Source organism: Taudactylus pleione, unplaced genomic scaffold (genome assembly GCF_031769625.1).
Source record: "Taudactylus pleione unplaced genomic scaffold, aTauple2 ptg000433l, whole genome shotgun sequence".
In the NCBI taxonomy this organism is placed as follows: Eukaryota; Metazoa; Chordata; class Amphibia; order Anura; family Myobatrachidae; genus Taudactylus; species Taudactylus pleione.
In genome coordinates, this window is record NW_028284835.1 from 233,265 (window position 1) to 254,758 (window position 21,494).

Consider the following 21,494-nt stretch of genomic DNA (forward strand, 5'->3'; position numbering starts at 1 on the left):
ACACCCAATATCTATCATAGATCTCTGTCATTGTGTACACCCAGTATCTATCATAGATCTCTGTCAGTGTGTGTACACAATATCTCTCATAGATCTCTGTAAGTGTGTACACCCAATGTCTATCATAGATCTCTGTCAGTGTGTACACCCAATGTCTCTCATAGATCTCTGTCAGTGTGTACACCCACTATCTATCATAGATCTCTGTCAGTGTGTACACCCTATATCTATCATAGATCTCTGTCAGCGTGTACACCCTATATCTATCATAGAATATCTATCAGCGTGTACACCCAATATCTATCATAGAATATCTATCAGCGTGTACACCCAATATCTATCATAGATCTCTGTCAGTCTGTACACCCAATATCTATCATAGATCTCTGTCAGTGTGTACACCCACTATCTATCATAGATCTCTGTCAGTGTGTACACCCAATGTCTCTCATAGATCTCTGTAAGTGTGTACACCCAATGTCTATCATAGATCTCTGTCAGTGTGTACACCGAATGTCTCTCATAGATCTCTGTAAGTGTGTACACCCAATGTCTATCATAGATCTCTGTCAGTGTGTACACCCAATGTCTATCATAGATCTCTGTCAGTGTGTACACCCAATATTTATCATAGAATATCTATCAGCGTGTACACCCAATATCTATCATAGATATCTATCAGTGTGTACACCCAATGTCTATCATAGATCTCTGTCAGTGTTTACACCCAATGTCTATCATAGATCTCTGTCAGTGTGTACACCCAATATCTATCATAGATCTCTGTCAGTGTGTACACCCTATATCTATCATAGATATCTATCAGTGTGTACACCCAGTGTCTATCATAGATCTCTGTCAGTGTGTACACCCAATATCTATCATAGATCTCTGTCAGTGTGTACACCCAGTATCTATCATAGATCTCTGTCAGTGTGTACACCCTATATCTATCATAGATCTCTGTCAGTGTGTGCACCCAATGTCTATCATAGATCTCTGTCAGTGTGTACACCCAATATCTATCATAGATCTCTGTCAGTCTGTACACCCAATATCTATCATAGATCTCTGTCATTGTGTACACCCAGTATCTATCATAGATCTCTGTCAGTGTGTGTACACAATATCTCTCATAGATCTCTGTAAGTGTGTACACCCAATGTCTATCATAGATCTCTGTCAGTGTGTACACCCAATGTCTCTCATAGATCTCTGTCAGTGTGTACACCCAATGTCTATCATAGATATCTACCAGCGTGTACACCCAATATCTATCATAGATATCTATCAGTGTGTACACCCAGTGTCTATCATAGATCTGTCAGTGTGTGCATCCAATGTCTATCATAGATCTCTGTCAGTGTGTGCACCCAATATTTATCATAGAATATCTATCAGCGTGTACACCCAGTATCTATCATAGATCTCTGTCAGTGTGTGTACACAATATCTCTCATAGATCTCTGTCAGTGTGTACACCCAATATCTATCATAGATCTCTGTCAGTGTGTACACCCAGTATCTATCATAGATCTCTGTCAGTGTGTACACCCTATATCTATCATAGATCTCTGTCAGCGTGTACACCCTATATCTATCATAGAATATCTATCAGCGTGTACACCCAATATCTATCATAGATCTCTGTCAGTCTGTACACCCAATATCTATCATAGATCTCTGTCAGTGTGTACACCCACTATCTATCATAGATCTCTGTCAGTGTGTACACCCAATGTCTCTCATAGATCTCTGTAAGTGTGTACACCCAATGTCTATCATAGATCTCTGTCAGTGTGTACACCGAATGTCTCTCATAGATCTCTGTCAGTGTGTACACCGAATGTCTCTCATAGATCTCTGTCAGTGTGTACACCCAATGTCTATCATAGATCTCTGTCAGTGTGTACACCGAATGTCTCTCATAGATCTCTGTCAGTGTGTACACCCAATATCTATCATAGATCTCGGTCAGTGTGTACACCCAATATCTATCATAGATCTCTTCTGTCAGTGTGTACACCCAATGTCTCTCATAGATCTCTGTAAGTGTGTACACCCAATGTCTATCATAGATCTCTGTCAGTGTGTACACCCAATGTCTCTCATAGATCTCTGTCAGTGTGTACACCCACTATCTATCATAGATCTCTGTCAGTGTGTACACCCAATGTCTATCATAGATCTCTGTCAGTGTGTACACCCAATATTTATCATAGAATATCTATCAGCGTGTACACCCAATATCTATCATAGATATCTATCAGTGTGTACACCCAATATCTATCATAGATATCTATCAGTGTGTACACCCAGTGTCTATCATAGATCTCTGTCAGTGTGTGCACCCAATATTTATCATAGAATATCTATCAGCGTGTACACCCACTATCTCTCATAGATCTCTGTAAGTGTGTACACCCAATGTCTATCATAGATCTCTGTCAGTGTGTACACCCAATGTCTCTCATAGATCTCTGTCAGTGTGTACACCCACTATCTATCATAGATCTCTGTCAGTGTGTACACCCAATGTCTATCATAGATATCTACCAGCGTGTACACCCAATATCTATCATAGATATCTATCAGTGTGTACACCCAGTGTCTATCATAGATCTGTCAGTGTGTGCACCCAATGTCTATCATAGATCTCTGTCAGTGTGTGCACCCAATATTTATCATAGAATATCTATCAGCGTGTACACCCAGTATCTATCATAGATCTCTGTCAGTGTGTGTACACAATATCTCTCATAGATCTCTGTCAGTGTGTACACCCAATATCTATCATAGATCTCTGTCAGTGTGTACACCCAGTATCTATCATAGATCTCTGTCAGTGTGTACACCCTATATCTATCATAGATCTCTGTCAGCGTGTACACCCTATATCTATCATAGAATATCTATCAGCGTGTACACCCAATATCTATCATAGATCTCTGTCAGTCTGTACACCCAATATCTATCATAGATCTCTGTCAGTGTGTACACCCACTATCTATCATAGATCTCTGTCAGTGTGTACACCCAATGTCTCTCATAGATCTCTGTAAGTGTGTACACCCAATGTCTATCATAGATCTCTGTCAGTGTGTACACCGAATGTCTCTCATAGATCTGTCAGTGTGTACACCGAATGTCTCTCATAGATCTCTGTCAGTGTGTACACCCAATATTTATCATAGATCTCGGTCAGTGTGTACACCCAATATCTATCATAGATCTCTTCTGTCAGTGTGTGCACCCAATATCTATTATAGATCTCTGTCAGCGTGTACACCCAATATCTATCATAGATCTCTGTCAGTGTGTACACCCAATATCTATCATAGATCTCGGTCAGTGTGTACACCCAATATCTATCATAGATCTCTTCTGTCAGTGTGTATACCCAATGTCTCTCATAGATCTCTGTCAGTGTGTACACCCAGTGTCTATCATAGATCTCTGTCAGTGTGTGCACCCAATATCTATTATAGATCTCTGTCAGCGTGTACACCCAATATCTATCATAGATCTCTTCTGTCAGTGTGTACACCCAATATCTATCATAGATCTCTGTCAGTGTGTACACCCAATATCTATCATAGATCTCTGTCAGTGTGTACACCCAGTATCTATCATAGATCTCTGTCAGTGTGTGCACCCAATATCTATCATAGATCTCTGTCAGTGTGTGCACCGAATGTCTATCATAGATCTCTGTCAGGGTGTACACCCAATATCTCTCATAGATCTCTGGCAGTGTGTACACCCAATATCTCTCATAGATCTCTGGCAGTGTGTACACCCAATATCTCTCATAGGGCCTGATTCAGAGCCGGACACAATTAGCGCTCGTTCGTCCAGAAAATAGGGGTGGCTATTCAAATCAACCGTTCGCTCTTTGCGGTCTGTTCACGCCTCTAGGTCTGAACGAGCGAACAAAACTTGCGGTGGTTTCTTGAAAAAATACGCCCCCTGGCCGCTCGCATCCTACGTCATGTTCGCTATTTATTAGATTAATCGAGTACATCGACCAGGGTATGAACTACTCGCTATTCTTGGGGTTGGTTTTTGCTACCACAATTTTGCGAGCAGATCTGGTTATAAAATAACCCAGGGACGTGGTCAATGACGCTGCTGTTTTAATTATGCACACCCATAAAACGCCTGTTTTGACCTTTAAGCACGCCTGCGTTCTGATCTCCACTCCCCGTTTTCAAGCACCTTCCCCCGTTACCACCCACATACGCCTACTCCTGTCACTCAAATTATCAGGCATTCGCTATTTTGCGAGCACATGAATTTCGACCGCACTGACTGGTTCGCGCATGCGTATAACGATCCGTACGCATGCGCAGTTGGGCAAACATTGCTCAGAGCGAACGAGCGGCCGCTTACGAGCGGCTCTGAATCAGGCCCATAGATCTCTGTCAGTGTGTACACCCAATATCTATCATAGATCTCTGTCACTGTGTACACCCAGTATCTATCATAGATCTCTGTCAGTGTGTAAACCCAATATCTATCATAGATCTCTGTCAGTGTGTGCACCCAATGTCTATCATAGATCTCTGTCAGCGTGTACACGCAATATCTATCATAGATATCTATCAGTGTGTACACCCAATATCTCTCATAGATCTCTGTCAGTGTGTGCACCCAATATCTATCATAGATCTCTGTCAGTGTGTACACCCAGTATCTATCATAGATCTCTGTCAGTGTGTACACCCAATATCTATCATAGATCTCTGTCAGTGTGTACACCCAATATCTATCATAGATCTCTGTCAGTGTGTACACCCAATATCGTTTGTCCTGCACTACAGAAAAGTTCAAGGGAAATGGTTCAGCGAGATCGTTGGTTGTGCAGATTGTACCGTGTGTATATGCAGCTTTATGTACAGCAGATAGCGAAAACAATTAGAATTGCAAGGTGTGTGCATACATAAATATCTGCTATAAACAAATAATAACACAGATGTGATCCAGTTTTATAAAGAAAAAATAAGAATGAGAGAACTTTTCTCAATAGCGACGACTAAATTAACTGTCAGGAGAGAGAGAAGAAAAGAATGAAGAAAGGAACAGAAAAGGAAGGAAAAAGAAAAACCGGTAGGAAAAATGCGAGTAGCGTTGGGGTAGGATCTCATACTGTGTTACCATCAACTGCGAAACGGGGACAAAAGAATGCATAGGTGGTGGTGTAGACTGTTTCCAGTCTGCAGCTATTTGGCATGTCACAGCCGAGGTATTATGATGCCCGGAAAGGGTAGGAAGGCTTAAAGGAAGAGGAAAAAATGTAGGGTCAAAAGATATGGTTGTGTCGAACAGGTGCGAGACGAGAGTATTTACTTCTCGCCATGTTGACGAGATCCGTGGGTAAAAGGTGCCTTCTTCAGGGCATCCCATCCAACACCTGTGCAAAGTGTCTATCAAGCATGGCGTTCAGCCGAGAAGGTACATAATACCAACGGCATAAAACTTTATATAAATTTTCTCTAATTTTGACACAAATGGAACTGGAGGTAGCATTGTCCCATATTTCTGACTATTCTTTGTGTTCTAGATTAATTCCCAGATCCGATTCCCATGCCAGCTTATGAGTGGCCCGTGTTTGGGTTACTTCCTCATTGAGCAGAGAATATGGCCTTCATTCAGAGGCGGCCGTACGGTCTACGACCGCCTCGATGTTTGTCAAGTGCGCATGCGCATGAGGGAGCCGGCTCCTTCGTGCGCATGCATGAGACCCGCTACGACCGACAGCGCCGGTCGTAGCGGGTCTCTTTCCAAAGGGGGCGAGCTGTTAATGTTGATTGACAGCTCGCCCCGTTTGGAAGGCGGGCCGGGGGTGGCAGCCCAAACGGAGGCGTTCCCAGGGGAACGCCTACCATTTGGGGGAGGCCCCACTGACATCACTAGTGATGTCAGTGGAGAGCTTCCGGCTCTGACAGAGCCAGAAGCTCTCCGGGGCTTACGACAAGTGAGACCCTACCCTAGGGTCTCATCGTAAGCCCCGATGGTCGTGATGGTCTCTGACCATCGCGACCATCACCCTAGCGGTCGTTAGAGCTGTGGGTGTAAACCCACAGCCTAACGACCGAAACAGAGGCGGGCAGTCAGGATGCAAGCGGCCGCCCAGTTTCTGAGCGACCGCTTGCATCCTCCGACCGCCTCTGAATGAGGCCCTATATCCTGGAAATTAAGCCTCTAGTTGAGGATCGTCTCCAGCCTATAGGCTCGAAGGGCGATAAGGGCCTCCCTATTAACACTGATTTGTCCTTGGAGTGAAAATGGTGAATTTGTAGGAAACTAAAATTCCCCAGAAGGGATGGTTGCTTTCTCCTGTATATCGGAAAATTGTGGGAAAGTAATATAGTCAGTGAGATCATTCAGGAGCTGTTCGCCAACAGCTGAAGAATGATTTACACATGCCAGGGGGGAATTCGGGATTATGAAACAGTGGAATAAGGGGGCATGAGCCCGGGGCTAACTGAAACCGTCAATTGATGAAGTCCAAAACAGTTAGTGAGCGGGAAATTACAGGGTGAGAGGTGGCGTACCGGAGACGATGAGTCCTGGGGAGCCACAAGAGGGAGCTCCTCAGCCTCAACATCTACCCAGACCTTCCTTACATCAGAAGCACACCATTGCACCCCGTGAGAAAGCTGTGTCGCACTATATACAAAAATTAGGGATACCCAAACCGCCATCTTGGGAAGAGCGCTGAAGAAGTGATAGTTTAATCCGGGGAGCGTTTATGTGCCCAGACAAATTGGGAAGATTGAAATTGTAAAAATTTGAAAACATAGGAAGGGATATAAATCGGTAAGTTTGGGATAAATATAAAAGCAGAGCAAGTACGTACATCTTTAATGAATTAATTCTGCCTATCCAAGACATAAATTGGACTGACTACGCCTGAAGGTCCCATTTAAGCTGGTCCAGAATGCGAGGAAAGTTGGCTTGAAATAATTGATTATGACGGTGTGTTATATAAATGCAGAGATATTTAATTTTCTGTTTGTGCTATGCAAAGGAAAACAAAACCTCAAGGTGTAGTTTTGCTGAGGGGGGAATATAAAAATCGAGGACTTGTTGGTGTTGATTTTATAACCCAAGTATTGGGAGTAAAAGTTTATCTCGGAGAGGAAAGGCTAAAAGGGATCGAGTAGGATTAGAGACGGAGATTAAAACATCATCTGCATATAGCGCTATTTTGCGCTCCGAAGGGCCCGTTTTAACTCCCGATATAGCCGTATTACAACAGATGCTTGCCACCAGGGGCTCCATGACTAAAGCAAAAATTAATGGGGAAAGCGGGCATCCTTGTCTGGTGCCGTTAGCAATCCTAAAGCTACTGGAAGTGACATTGTTAACAGAGACCTTTGCCATTGGGGAACGGTAAAGTGCTGAACCACCACCATAAAATTTGCCAGAGAAACCCATTTTATGGAGGACATCAAATACAAAAGGCCATGAAATGCGATTGAATGCTTTCTCTGCGTCTAATGATAAAATAAGAGAAGGGAGTTTCCGTCTGTGAATGGAGCGGATAAGGTCTATGGCTCTCCTAGGGCTATCGGGTGCCTGGCATCCCGGAATGAAACCGACTTGGTCGGGGTGAATTAGTTGGGGGAGAATAGGGGCCAATGGAGATGCTAGAATTTTGACATAAATCTTTAGATCGACAACGAGATCGGTCTATAATTAAGACCAGACAGGTCAAACATGCGCCCCAAATAAACATTTTATGCGGCCCGACTGTGTGGGCCCAAATACAAATATGATGCGGCCCAAACCCCTTAACACTGGGAACGCTGGTCTCTGAAGCTATCAGACACTAAAGAAGCCTCTAATCGCTTCGGGGGCCAGCGTTCCCAGTGATGACGTTCGCGGGTGATGTCACCTGCGATGAGAGGAGGCTGCGCCGGCTGGATCTAGTTAGATCCAGTCAGCGGCATCAACACGGGAGCGGTGCCCAGCGGCCAGCGTGAAGAGAGGTAAGTACTGCAGTGGGGCCTGTTCTACACTGGGAGGAGGCACAGCATAAGGGGCACTACTAGGGGCATTACAGGGGACACTGCATAAGGGGCACTACTAGGGGCATTACAGGGGACACTGCATAAGGGGCACTGTATAATACTGAGGCACTGCATAAGGGGCACTACTAGGGGCATTACAGGGGACACTGCATAAGGGGCACTACTAGGGGCATTACAGGGGACACTGCATAAGGGGCACTACTAGGGGCATTACAGGGGACACTGCATAAGGGGCACTACTAGGGGCATTACAGGGGACACTGCATAAGGGGCACTACTGGGGGCACTGTATAATACTGAGGCACTGCATAAGGGGCTCTAATACAGGGGGCATTGCATAACGGGCTCAACTACAGTGGCATTGCATAAGGTGCTCTAATACAGGGGGCATTGAATAATGGGCTCTAATACAGGGGCATTGCATAATGGGCACAACTTCAGGGGCAATGCATAAGGGGCTCTAATACAGAGCGGCATTGCCTAAGGGGCACTGCCTTAGTTTTTATTAATAATAAACCTTTCAAAGTTGCATATAAGACCTTTTTTTTTCTTGCGGCCCGCACACTCTTAGACCTTGAATAGTCGGCCTGGTTGGTATTTTGAGTTTGACATGCCTGCACTAGACGATATGTTGCCTGATCCCGCAGATCCCGAATGCACTTGCCACATGTAGGGTCCTGTCGCTGGCGATGTCGTACTGGGTACCCACCAAGACCCAAGATATTATTTACGTCCTGAGAGTTGATGCTAAAAGCCGAATCAACCGATTTTATTTTATTCCCGCGCATTGTAATAACACTGACTTGTTTCAGATTGTTTCTACATTTACAAACATTATGCTCTTTTATTTAACCTTTATGATTTGTTTATCGACCCAATTTCCCTGCTGAAGTATCTGGTTCCTCCAGAAAGGCCTTAGGAGCCAATCACTGTCTGACCTCACAGCAAAGGATTCTGGGACTGTGTCAGCCATGATGTATAAACCCTTTCAGACCATTAATACAGTGTAGACACACTAATTACCAGGAGACGTAATCTAGTATTGGATTCATTTATCCTTTTTAAGGTATTTCAGCAATGACTGCAACCACTTAAAATTAATTGAGACGGTGACTGAAAGCTGGAAGGTCAGAGAGAATCAGTGACGGTTCCCATCACAGACAGACGCGTCCCCTCAACCATGAACAACCAACTGTACATATAATAATATAATACTTTATATAATCATCCTCTATATAATAGAAAGTGTTATAAAAAAAGATTTCTAAATAAATTTAATCAAGTCACTTACATGCCGGGAAACTGGGGAACCCTCCATCTGTCCCGATTTAGAGGGTGCACTCCTGAATTGGGGACTATGGGCCTTATTCAGTAGTGTATGCTAGTGCGCCGCTGAACACAGATTCCAGATGATTGTGAATCTGCGCAGGCACCTGACCCGTTCTGCGTATGTGGCAGACCGGCTGACACTCACTGTGACAGGAGGTGTCCTCCATGCTGCATCTGCGATCAGAGTGCAGTGTCCGTAGGCGCGGCCTTGGATAACCGGATGGTTGCTCCTTTGGCCGGGCTGCGCAAGTTGAGACTGTCTGGTTTCTGGCAGCTTGCGAGGCCAGGAAATCTGGGTCCACTGGGTCCACGCCCCTACTCCGCCCCCAAAGGCTGCAGCATGTCAATCTTGCTGCAACTTTGTGGATCTGCGCATGGGCAGACCCCAAAATATCGGCGCTATGCACAAACCATCGGATGCGTACATCTCTAAATCAGGCCCATAGTCCTTTTAAACAGCAGTGAAAAGTCCCAAGGTATGTACCAGCTGGAAGGTATGTACCAGGTGCATGGTATATACCAGCTGGAAGGTGTGTACCAGCTCTAAGGTATGTACCAGCTGGATGTTGTGTACCAGGTGGTAGGTGTGTACCAGGTGCAAGGTGTGGTCCAAGGATGTACCAGGTGGACGGTGTGAACCAAGTGTGTACCAGGTGCATGGTGTGTACCAGGTGGAAGGTGTGGTCCAAGTGGAAGGTGTGTACCAAGGATGTACCAGTTGGAAGGTGTGTACCAAGTGGACGGTGTAAACCAAGTGTGTACCAGGTGGACGGTGTGAACCAAGTGTGTACCAGGTGAAAGGTGTGTACCAGGTGAAAGGTGTGTACCAAGGATGTACCAGGTGGAAGGTGTGAACCAAGTGTGTACCAGGTGGAAGGTGTGAACCAAGTGTGTACCAGGTGGAAGGTGTGTACCAAGTGTGTACCAGGTGGAAGGTGTGAACCAAGTGTGTACCAGGTGGAAGGTGTGGTCTAAGTGGAAGGTGTGTACCAAGTATGTACCAGGTGGACAGTGTGTACCAAGTGTGCACCAGGTGGAAGGTGTGAACCAAGTGTGTACCAGGTGGAAGGTGTGTACCAAGTGTGTACCAGGTGGAAGGTGTGAACCAAGTATGTACCAGGTGGAAGGTGTGGTCTAAGTGGAAGGTGTGTACCAAGTATGTACCAGGTGGACAGTGTGAACCATGTGTGTACCAGGTGGAAGGTGTGTACCAAGGACCTGATTCAGAGCTGCTTGCAATCGCTGTGCACTTGCAAGCGGCCCGATGGTATGCGAACACGCAAGTGTGTGAACTAGTCTGTGCGATCGCAAACCGCTCGCTCAGCAAAGACAGGGGGAGTGGAGGTGTGAACACAGGCGTGCCTGAGTGTTTCAACGCCGTTTCAGAGGCTTGCATAATTAACAGTCAGCGTCATTGTACACGTCACATGCCTTTTTCTTATACTGACATCCTCGCAGTGCTTGCATAAGGCAACCGCAAGCACTGTGTTATCTTCCGATGGTCCTTGATGTACCAATGTTTTAATACATTTCCTGGAGATGACGTGCGCTAGTGGGCGTATCTACATCCGCTAATGGGTGTCTGCATACACAGAGTAATCGCTCGCACAGCCAAAGTGGGTGTGCTTATGCCTTGGCGAGCGATCGCTTCCCGTGGCGTCACTTTGTCATATTTGCATATGCTGGATGCGAGTGATCGCATCTAGCAAGTGGCTCTGAATCAGGTCCCAAGTGTGTACCAGGTGTAAGGTGTGTACCAAGTGTGTACCAGGTGTAAGGTGTGTACCAAGTGTGTACCAGGTGTAAGGTGTGTACCAGGTGTAAGGTGTGTACCAGGTGTGTACCAGGTGTAAGGTGTGTACCAAGTGTGTACCAGGTGTAAGGTGTGTACCAGGTGTAAGGTGTGTACCAGGTGTAAGGTGTGTACCAAGTGTGTACCAGGTGTAAGGTGTGTACCATGTGTATACCAGGTGTAAGGTGTGTACCAAGTGTGTACCAGGTGTAAGGTGTGTACCAGGTGTAAGGTGTGTACCAAGTGTGTACCAGGTGTAATGTGTACCAAGTGTATACCAGGTGTAAGGTGTGTACCAGGTGGAAGGTGTGTACCAAGTGTGTACCAGGTGGAAGGTGTTTACCAGGTGGAAGGTGTGTACCAAATGTGTACCAGGTGGAAGGTGTGTACCAGGTGTAAGGTTTGTACCAAGTGTGTACCAGGTGTAAGGTTTGTACCAGGTGTAAGGTGTGTACCAAGTGTAAGGTGTGTACCAAGTGAAAGATATGTACCAAGTGAAAGATATGTACCAAGTGAAAGATATGTACCAAGTGAAAGATATGTACCAAGTGAAAGATATGTACCAAGTGAAAGATATGTACCAGGTGGAAGGTTTGTACCAGGTGGAAGGTTTGTACCAGGTGGAAGGTTTGTACCAGGTGGAAGGTTTGTACCAGGTGGAAGGTTTGTACCAGGTGGAAGGTGTGTACCAGGTGGAAGGTGTGTACCAGGTGGAAGGTGTGTACCAGGTGGAAGGTGTGTACCAGGTGGAAGGTGTGTACCAGGTGGAAGGTGTGTACCAAGTGAAAGATATGTACCAGGTGGAAGGTGTGTACCAGGTGGACGGTATGTACCTGTGTACTAGGTGTACTATTTGGAGGGTCAGTAAGTGACATGTAATAAAAAAATGCCCAAATATGTATGCAATAACAATGGTAAAATAGCTCAGCTTCCTACACCAGCTTTCCCTGCTAGGAGCATTTTAAATCAATAGCTTCATTTATTAAAAGGACTTTTATTTTTATAACGTTCACCTTATGTGTATTCTGTGCTGCGGCCCGGGGTCTGTACGCTGAGTATTCCGCAATAACTTCTGCCGACTCTCCTGGACTGTCTGGGAGGCAACGGAGTGAAGTGGGCGGTTGAATCGCCTTAATCGGTGCCCCATCTCGCTTCACAATGCCAGTAATCATGGCACTGCGTACTGTGCGTGGGGCAGAGATTATACAATCGCGGCATCACGCCTGCATCCACTTCTGCCACCCCACGCTCCCCAAATTCCGAAAGGGGCAGCCCAAAGGTCCGCAAGTATGCTTTCACTGTACTGTACGTTTTTAGGGCATTTTATTGGAGCTAATTAACATCTACCTGCTTCCGGGACCCCTTCCCCTGCTTTATATCCGGGGACCACCAGAGAATCGCAAACGCTGATCAGTCCTCCGGCTGTGCCGAGTCGGGCCCATTGCTCTCCCTCTGATCTCTACCATAGCAGAACTCATCCAAAATAAGTGGTCAGCGGGAATTAGCGGTCACCATCCTGGAGGTGCTGCAGCAGCGGAAACAAAGGGTAGGAACCTGGTTAGGGCAGCGACTAAGGGGCCTTAGAAAGACATAAAGCGGACGGAGATAAAGTACCAACCAATCAGCTCCTGTCATTTTTCGAACACAGCCTGTAAAGTGACAGGTAGGAGCTGATTGGTTGGTACTTTCTCTCTCTCCAAGGCTTAGCGCATAGACCCCTAAGGGGCCCATTTGTTAATGATTGCATTTTGCAATTCGATCAGGAATGCAGTACAGCCCATGATCGCATTGCAAAATGCGATCATAGCGGCTGAATGTATGTACCGGCACATGCAGGGAGACGAGCTCCGAAAGGAGCCAATTCCTGCGATGTGGCCGGAGGCTGCTGCGCATGCGCAGTCCCGTATCTTCAGATGGAGTTAGCTGCTGGAGCCAATATCGGGAATGCTTGATACATTTGGCAGCATCACATCCCCCATAGAAACCTATGGGGGAGGCGGCTGCCGGCGGCGATGGAGGGATCGCAGTAGGTACCGGATATACCTGCTGTGGTCCCTCCTTCATACATCCAGGGGGATACTTAATATTTGAGGTAAACAGGTGTTTTCGGGGAATTTACCTCAAATTAACTTTGATAAATGGGCCCCTAAACCTATTAAGATGCAGTAGGAGGAGTAACAGGCGGTTCCTGATGGAACCGTCCCACGGGTGGCAAAGTAAACCGGTCTGCTTGCAAGGAGTAGTGATCCAGGGGGCAGAGTAAGCCTATCCGGTCACAGCGCACTTGTGACATCACTGTGCCGGCTCTGTACCCTGCATCTCTTATATAGGTGGTTGGGTCTCAGGGAGGCCGATAGATACTGTATCAGCAGGTAAGGAAGGAAGCACAGTGACAAGTGATATGTATACTAGCACAAGGAAGGCTTTTATATTAGCTCGGTCATTGGAGACGTCTGCAGACGGAGGGCAGGGAAAGCTGTATGCAGTGCTTACACGTATATATTAAACATGCAGCCTGAACACAACACGGGTTTGTACATACAACCCGTGATCAGAGTCTGACGCAAAGTAGCTGAGTTTGCATAATGCAGCGGAACCCGGATTGACTACTGTACCTTATGCTAACGCCAGTTTCCCCTGAACCAGATCCAAACCATCAGCGCTGGTGTCATTCCCTGTTACTGCCCCTCCAGTACATGGACCAACCTATAGTGCCAGTCACATTCAGAAGACCGTAAGACAGACATGACATCAGCACACAGGGGTTCCCGGGGGCCACACTAATGTGGCCCAATCTCTGTGTCCTTGAAGAAGTGTAAATAAGTTTTTAGAAGTGCCAGCCGGTGCCCATATCACTCCCCTATCATCCCCTGTACAGACGCCAGTCAGTGCCTAGAACACCAGCCATCCCCTGTAAAAGTGCCAGGTTGGTGGGCGGCATGTCCAGTATGGATGCACCATATTGTGTTCAGTGTTGTGTGGTCATTACATGTTGTGCAGTTGTGAGTCCGTCCTGTACAGTTCGTCCCCCCAGCTCCTGTCCGAACGGTCACTCTCACACTTTTGCCTCCAGCATTTCCAGGAAGAGTTTGTGCATTGGCACCTGGCCCTGTGCCCGGACTCTGTGGAAGTGCTGGACCACTTTGCTGGAGGTTTGGCGCAGCAGAGGAAGGGTGAGTAGGAGTTGTCCGGTTCTTCTCGGCTCGTCCCGGCGATGGCTGCTCTCGTACTCTGTCAGAGCCTCCTGGAGCAGATCCTGCAGATTCTGTACACTCTGCACATCCTCGAGGTTCACACAGTCTGCCAGACAAGAGGGAGGGTGGGAGGTTTAGTACTGGAATAGCAGAGGCACTGCGTGAGGTTCAGTACTGGTATAGCAAAGTGCTTGTGTGAGGTTCAGTAGTGGATTAGTAGAGGGGTTATGTGAGGTTCAGTACTGGAATAGCCATTATTACAGGGTCGCACAGTGGCTGTAGTTGCAGAGCAAAGTGCTTGTGCAAGGCTTAGTACTGAAAGAGCAGAGTGCTTGTGCAAGGCTTAGTATTGAAAGAGCAAAGTGCTTGTGCAAGGCTTAGTACTGAAAGAGCAAAGTGCTTGTGCAAGGCTTAGTACTGAAAGAGCAAAGTGCTTGTGCAAGGCTTAGTACTGAAAGAGCAAAGTGCTTGTGCAAGGCTTAGTACTGAAAGAGCAAAGTGCTTGTGCAAGGCTTAGTACTGAAAGAGCAAAGTGCTTGTGCAAAGCTTAGTACTGAAAGAGCAAAGTGCTTGTGTAAGCCTTAGTACTGAAAGAGCAAAGTGCTTGTGTAAGGCTTAGTACTGAAAGAGCAAAGTTCTTGTGTAGGGCTTAGTACTGAAAGAGCAAAGTGCTTGTGTAAGCCTTAGTACTGAAAGAGCAAAGTGATTGTGTAAGCCTTAGTACTGAAAGAGCAAAGTGCTTGTGTAAGCCTTAGTACTGAAAGAGCAAAGTGCTTGTGTAAGCCTTAGTACTGAAAGAGCAAAGTGCTTGTGCAAGGCTTAGTACTGAAATAGCAAAGTGCTTGTGTAAGGCTTAGTACTGAAAGAGCAAAGTGCTTTTGTGAGGCTTAGTACTGCAGGGTTCAGTACTGGAATAGAAGAGTGCTTGTGTGAAGTTCAATAGTGGATTAGTGAGAGGTTCAGTACTTAAAGGGCAGAGTGCTTGTGCAAGGCTTAAAAATTAAATAGAGTGTGTGAAGTTCAGTATTGGATTAGTGTGAGCTTCTGTAGTGAAATAGTAGAGTGCTTGTGCGAGGCTTAGCATTGGAATAGAAAAGTAGAAAAGTGCTTGTGCAAGGCTTAGTATCGGAACAGTGGAGTGTTTGTGCGAGGCTTAGTATTGAAATAGTAGTGCTTGTGCAAGGCTTAGTATTGGAATACCGGAGTGTTTGTGCGAGGCTTAGAATTGGAATGTTTGTGTGAGGCTTAGTATTGGAATAGCGGAGTGCTTCTGCAAGGCTTAGTATTGGAATAGAAAAGTGCTTGTGCAAGGCTTAGTACTGGAATAGCAGTGTGCTTGTGCAAGGCTTAGAAATTAAATAGAGTGTTTGTGTGAAGTTCAGTATTGGATTAGTGTGAGCTTCAGTAGTGAAATAGAGTGCTTGTGCGAGGCTTAGTATTGGAATAGAAAAGTGCTTGTGCAAGGCTTAGTATCGGAATAGAAAAGTGCTTGTGGAAGGCTTAGTATCGGAAAAGTGGAGTGCTTGTGCAAGGCTTAGTATTGGAATAGCAGAGTGCTTGTGCAAGGCTTAGTACTGGAATAGCAAAGTGCTTGTGCAAGGCTTACAAATTAAATAGAGTGTTTGTGTGAAGTTCAGTATTGGATTAGTGTGAGCTTCAGTAGTGAAATAGTAGAGTTTTTGTGCGAGGCTTAGTATTGGAATAGTAGAGTGCTTGTGCAAGGCTTAGTATTGGAATAGCAGAGTGCTTGTGCAAGGCTTAGTATTGGAATAGATAAGTGTTTGTGCAAGGCTTAGTATTGGAATAGCGGATTGCTTGCTCAAGGCTTAGTACTGGAATATCAGAGTGCTTGTGCGAGGCTTATTATGGAATTGAGGGTGCTTGTGGGAGGCTTAGTACTGGAATTGTAGAGTGCTTGTGCGAGGCTTAGTACTGGAATTGTAGAGTTCTTGTGCGAGGCTTAGTACTGAAATTGTAGAGTGCTGGTGTAAGACTTAGTACTGGAATTATAGAAAGCTTGTGTGAGGCTTAGTACTGGAATTGTAGAGTGCTTGTGTAAGGCTTAGTACTGAAAGAGCAAATTGTTTGTGCAAGGCTTAGTACTGAAATAGCAGAGTGCTTTTGTGAGGCTTAGTACTGCGGGATTCAGTACTGGAATAGAAGAGTGTTTGTGTGAAGTTCAATAGTGCATTAGTGTGAGCTTCAGTAGTGAAATAGTAGAGTGCTTGGGTTAGGCTTAGTACTGGAATAGATAAGTGCTTGTGCAAGGCTTAGTACTGGAATTTTAGAGTGCTTGTGTAAGGCTTAGTACTGGAATTGTAGAGTGCTTGTGCGAGGATTAGTACTGGAATTATAGCGTGCTTGTGGGAGGCTTAGTACTGGAATATCAGAGTGCTTGTGCAAAGCTTAGTATTGGAATTGTAGAGTGCTTGTGCAAGGCTTATTACTGGAATTGTAGAGTGCTTGTGCGAGGCTTAGTACTGGAATTATAGAGTGCTTGAGGAAGTCTTAGTACTTAGTGCTTGGATTGGAATAAGTAGTGTTTGTGCGAGATTTAGGATTGGAATAAGCAGTGTTTGTGCAAGGTTTAGTATTGGAATAGCAGAGTTCTTGTGCGAAGCTTAGTATTGGAATAGAAAAGGGCTTGTGCAAGGCTTCGTTTTGGAATAGCAGAGTGCTTGCTCGAGGCTTAGTACTGGAATATCAGAGTGCTTGTGCGAGGCTTACTACTGGAATTGTAGAGTGCTTGTACGAGGCTTCGTACTGGAATTGTAGAGTGCTTATGTAAGGTTTAGTACTGGAATTGTAGAGTGCTTGTACAAGGCTCAGTACTGGAATTGTAGAGTGCTTGTGGAAAGCTTAGTACTGGAAATGTAGAGTGCATGTGCGAGGCTTAGTACTGGAATTATAGCGTGCTTGTGTAAGGCTAAGTACTGGAATTGTAGAGTGCTTGTGCGAGGCTTAGTACTGGAAATGTAGAGTGCATGTGCGAGGCTTAGTACTGGAATTATAGCGTACTTGTGTAAGGCTTAGTACTGGAATTGTAGAGTGCTTGTGCGAGGCTTAGTACTGGAATTGTAGAGTGCTTGTGGAAGGCTTAGTACTTAGTGCTTGGATTGGAATAAGTAGTGTTTGTGCGAGATTTAGGATTGGAATAAGCATGTGCGAGGCTTAGTACTGGAATTATAGCGTGCTTGTGTAAGGCTTAGTACTGGAATTGTAGAGTGCTTGTGCGAGGCTTAGTACTGGAATTGTGGAGTGTTTGTGTGAGGCTTAGTATTGGAATAGCGGAGTGCTTGTGCAAGGCTTAATATTGGAATAGAAAAGTGCTTGTGCAATGCTTAGTACTGGAATAGCAGAGTACTTGTGCGAGGCTTAGTATTGGAATAGAAAAGTGCTTGTGGAAGGCTTAGTACTGGAATAGCAGAGTGCTTGTGCAAGGCTTAGTATTGGAATAAGTAGTGTTTGTGCAAGGCTTAGTATTGGAATAGCAGAGTGCTTGTGCAAGGCTTAGTATGTTTAATAGCAAAGTGTTTGTGCGAAGCTTAGTATTGGAATAGCGGAGTGCTTGTGCAAGGCTTAGTATTGGAATAGAAAAGTGCTTGTGTGAGGCTTAGTACTGGAATAGCAAAGTGCTTGTGCGAGGCTTATGGAGCATACACACGGTCAGATTTGTCAGACTTGTCAGATTTGTCAGATGAACGACTGAACGATTTGAACGATTGAACGATTTTTGACTACATTAAAATGAATGGAATCGTCCAAGTCTGACTGCAAAGCCATCAGATGTCAGATATCGTTATCTGACAAACGGGAACGCGCATCGTTGATCGTCCATCGTTCAGGCATGTCAGATATGAACGATTTTCCTTCAGATATGAACGACTGAACGATTTTTAAATCGTTATCGTTCATATCTGAAGGAAAAATCTGATCGTGTGTATGCACCATTAGTATTGGAATAGAAAAGTGCTTGTGGAAGGCTTAGTATCGGAATAGCAGAGTGTTTGTGCAAGGCTTAGTATTGGAAGTGTTTAGCGAAGTGTTTGTGCGAAGTTTAGGATTGGAATAAGCAGTGTTTGTGCAAGGCTTAGTATTGGAATAGCAAAGTGTTTGTGCGAGGCTTAGTATTGGAATAGCAGAGTGCTTGTGCAAGGCTTAGTATTGGAATAGAAAAGTGCTTGTGGAAGGCTTAGTATCGGAATAGCGGAGTGTTTGTGCAAGGCTTATTGTTAGAATAGCAGAATATTTGTGCAAGGCTTAGTTTTGAAATAGCGAAGTGTTTGTGCGAGACTTAGTATTGGAATAAGCAGTTTTTGTACAAGGCTTAGTATTGGAATAGCAGAGTGCTTGTGCAAGGCTTAGTATTGGAATAGCGAAGGGTTTGTGTGAGGTTTAGTATTGGAATAGCGGAGTGCTTGTGCAAGGCTTAGTATTGGAATAGAAAAGTGCTTGTGCAAGGCTTAGTACTAGAATTGTAGAGTGTATGTGTGAGGCTTAGTATCGGAATAGCGGAGTGCTTGCTCGAGGCTTAGTATTGGAATAGAAAAGGGCTTGTGCAAGGCTTCGTTTTGGAATAGCAGAGTGCTTGCTCGAGGCTTAGTACTGGAATATCAGAGTGCTTGTGCGAGGCTTACTACTGGAATTGTAGAGTGCTTGTACGAGGCTTCGTACTGGAATTGTAGAGTGCTTATGTAAGGTTTAGTACTGGAATTGTAGAGTGCTTGTACAAGGCTCAGTACTGGAATTGTAGAGTGCTTGTGGAAAGCTTAGTACTGGAAATGTAGAGTGCATGTGCGAGGCTTAGTACTGGAATTATAGCGTGCTTGTGTAAGGCTAAGTACTGGAATTGTAGAGTGCTTGTGCGAGGCTTAGTACTGGAAATGTAGAGTGCATGTGCGAGGCTTAGTACTGGAATTATAGCGTACTTGTGTAAGGCTTAGTACTGGAATTGTAGAGTGCTTGTGCGAGGCTTAGTACTGGAATTGTAGAGTGCTTGTGGAAGGCTTAGTACTTAGTGCTTGGATTGGAATAAGTAGTGTTTGTGCGAGATTTAGGATTGGAATAAGCATGTGCGAGGCTTAGTACTGGAATTATAGCGTGCTTGTGTAAGGCTTAGTACTGGAATTGTAGAGTGCTTGTGCGAGGCTTAGTACTGGAATTGTGGAGTGTTTGTGTGAGGCTTAGTATTGGAATAGCGGAGTGCTTGTGCAAGGCTTAATATTGGAATAGAAAAGTGCTTGTGCAATGCTTAGTACTGGAATAGCAGAGTACTTGTGCGAGGCTTAGTATTGGAATAGAAAAGTGCTTGTGGAAGGCTTAGTACTGGAATAGCAGAGTGCTTGTGCAAGGCTTAGTATTGGAATAAGTAGTGTTTGTGCAAGGCTTAGTATTGGAATAGCAGAGTGCTTGTGCAAGGCTTAGTATGTTTAATAGCAAAGTGTTTGTGCGAAGCTTAGTATTGGAATAGCGGAGTGCTTGTGCAAGGCTTAGTATTGGAATAGAAAAGTGCTTGTGTGAGGCTTAGTACTGGAATAGCAAAGTGCTTGTGCGAGGCTTATGGAGCATACACACGGTCAGATTTGTCAGACTTGTCAGATTTGTCAGATGAACGACTGAACGATTTGAACGATTGAACGATTTTTGACTACATTAAAATGAATGGAATCGTCCAAGTCTGACTGCAAAGCCATCAGATGTCAGATATCGTTATCTGACAAACGGGAACGCGCATCGTTGATCGTCCATCGTTCAGGCATGTCAGATATGAACGATTTTCCTTCAGATATGAACGACTGAACGATTTTTAAATCGTTATCGTTCATATCTGAAGGAAAAATCTGATCGTGTGTATGCACCATTAGTATTGGAATAGAAAAGTGCTTGTGGAAGGCTTAGTATCGGAATAGCAGAGTGTTTGTGCAAGGCTTAGTATTGGAAGTGTTTAGCGAAGTGTTTGTGCGAAGTTTAGGATTGGAATAAGCAGTGTTTGTGCAAGGCTTAGTATTGGAATAGCAAAGTGTTTGTGCGAGGCTTAGTATTGGAATAGCAGAGTGCTTGTGCAAGGCTTAGTATTGGAATAGAAAAGTGCTTGTGGAAGGCTTAGTATCGGAATAGCGGAGTGTTTGTGCAAGGCTTATTGTTAGAATAGCAGAATATTTGTGCAAGGCTTAGTTTTGAAATAGCGAAGTGTTTGTGCGAGACTTAGTATTGGAATAAGCAGTTTTTGTACAAGGCTTAGTATTGGAATAGCAGAGTGCTTGTGCAAGGCTTAGTATTGGAATAGCGAAGGGTTTGTGTGAGGTTTAGTATTGGAATAGCGGAGTGCTTGTGCAAGGCTTAGTATTGGAATAGAAAAGTGCTTGTGCAAGGCTTAGTACTAGAATTGTAGAGTGTATGTGTGAGGCTTAGTATCGGAATAGCGGAGTGCTTGCTCGAGGCTTAGTGCTGGAATATCAGAGTGCTTGTGTAAGGCTTAGTACTGGAATTATAGCGTGCTTGTGTAAGGCTTAGTACTGGAATTGTAGAGTGCTAGAGGGAGGATTAGTACTGAAATTATACCGTGCTTGTGGGAGGCTTAGTACTGGAATATCAGAGTGTGTGTGAGAGGACTTAGTACTGGAATTGTAGAGTGCGTGTGCGAGGCTTAGTACTGGAATTGTAGAGTGCTTGTGCAAGGCTTAGTACTGGAAATGTAGAGTGCATGTGCGAGGCTTAGTACTGGAATTGTAGAGTGCTTGTTCGGGGCTTAGTACTGGAATTGTAGAGTGCTTGTTTGGGGCTTAGTACTAGAATTGTACAGTGCTTGTTTGAGACTTAGTACTGGAATTGCAGAGTGCTTGTGCGAGGCTTAGTTCTAGAATTGTAGAGTGTATGTGAGAGGCTTAGTATCGGAATAGCAGAGTGCTTGCTTGAGGCTTAGTGCTGGAATATCAGAGTGCTTGTGTAAGGCTTAGTACAGGAATTATAGCGTGCTTGTGTGAGGCCTAGTACTGGAATTGTAGAGTGCTTGTGTAAGGCTTAGTACTGGAAATATAGTGTGCTTATGAGATGCTTAGTGCTGGAATTGTAGAGTGCTTGTGTAAGGCTTAGTACTGGAATTATAGAAGGTTGTGCGAGGTTTAGTACTGGAATTGTAGA

The 21,494-nt window shown here is 44.9% G+C and overlaps 1 protein-coding gene across 3 annotated transcripts in view; it reads right to left on the minus strand.

Moving 5' to 3' along the window:
* Positions 1–12,103: 12,103 nt before the first annotated feature.
* The window catches only part of ESRRB (estrogen related receptor beta), a 49,291-nt gene continuing 39,900 nt past the window's right edge, over positions 12,104–21,494 (minus strand). For all 3 annotated transcript variants that reach the window (XM_088447458.1, XM_088447457.1, XM_088447459.1), the window contains one exon: positions 12,104–14,460. In XM_088447458.1, coding sequence (XP_088303584.1) covers positions 14,216–14,460 — 245 coding nt within the window. In that variant the 3' untranslated portion in view covers positions 12,104–14,215. The remainder of the gene's footprint in view (positions 14,461–21,494) is intronic.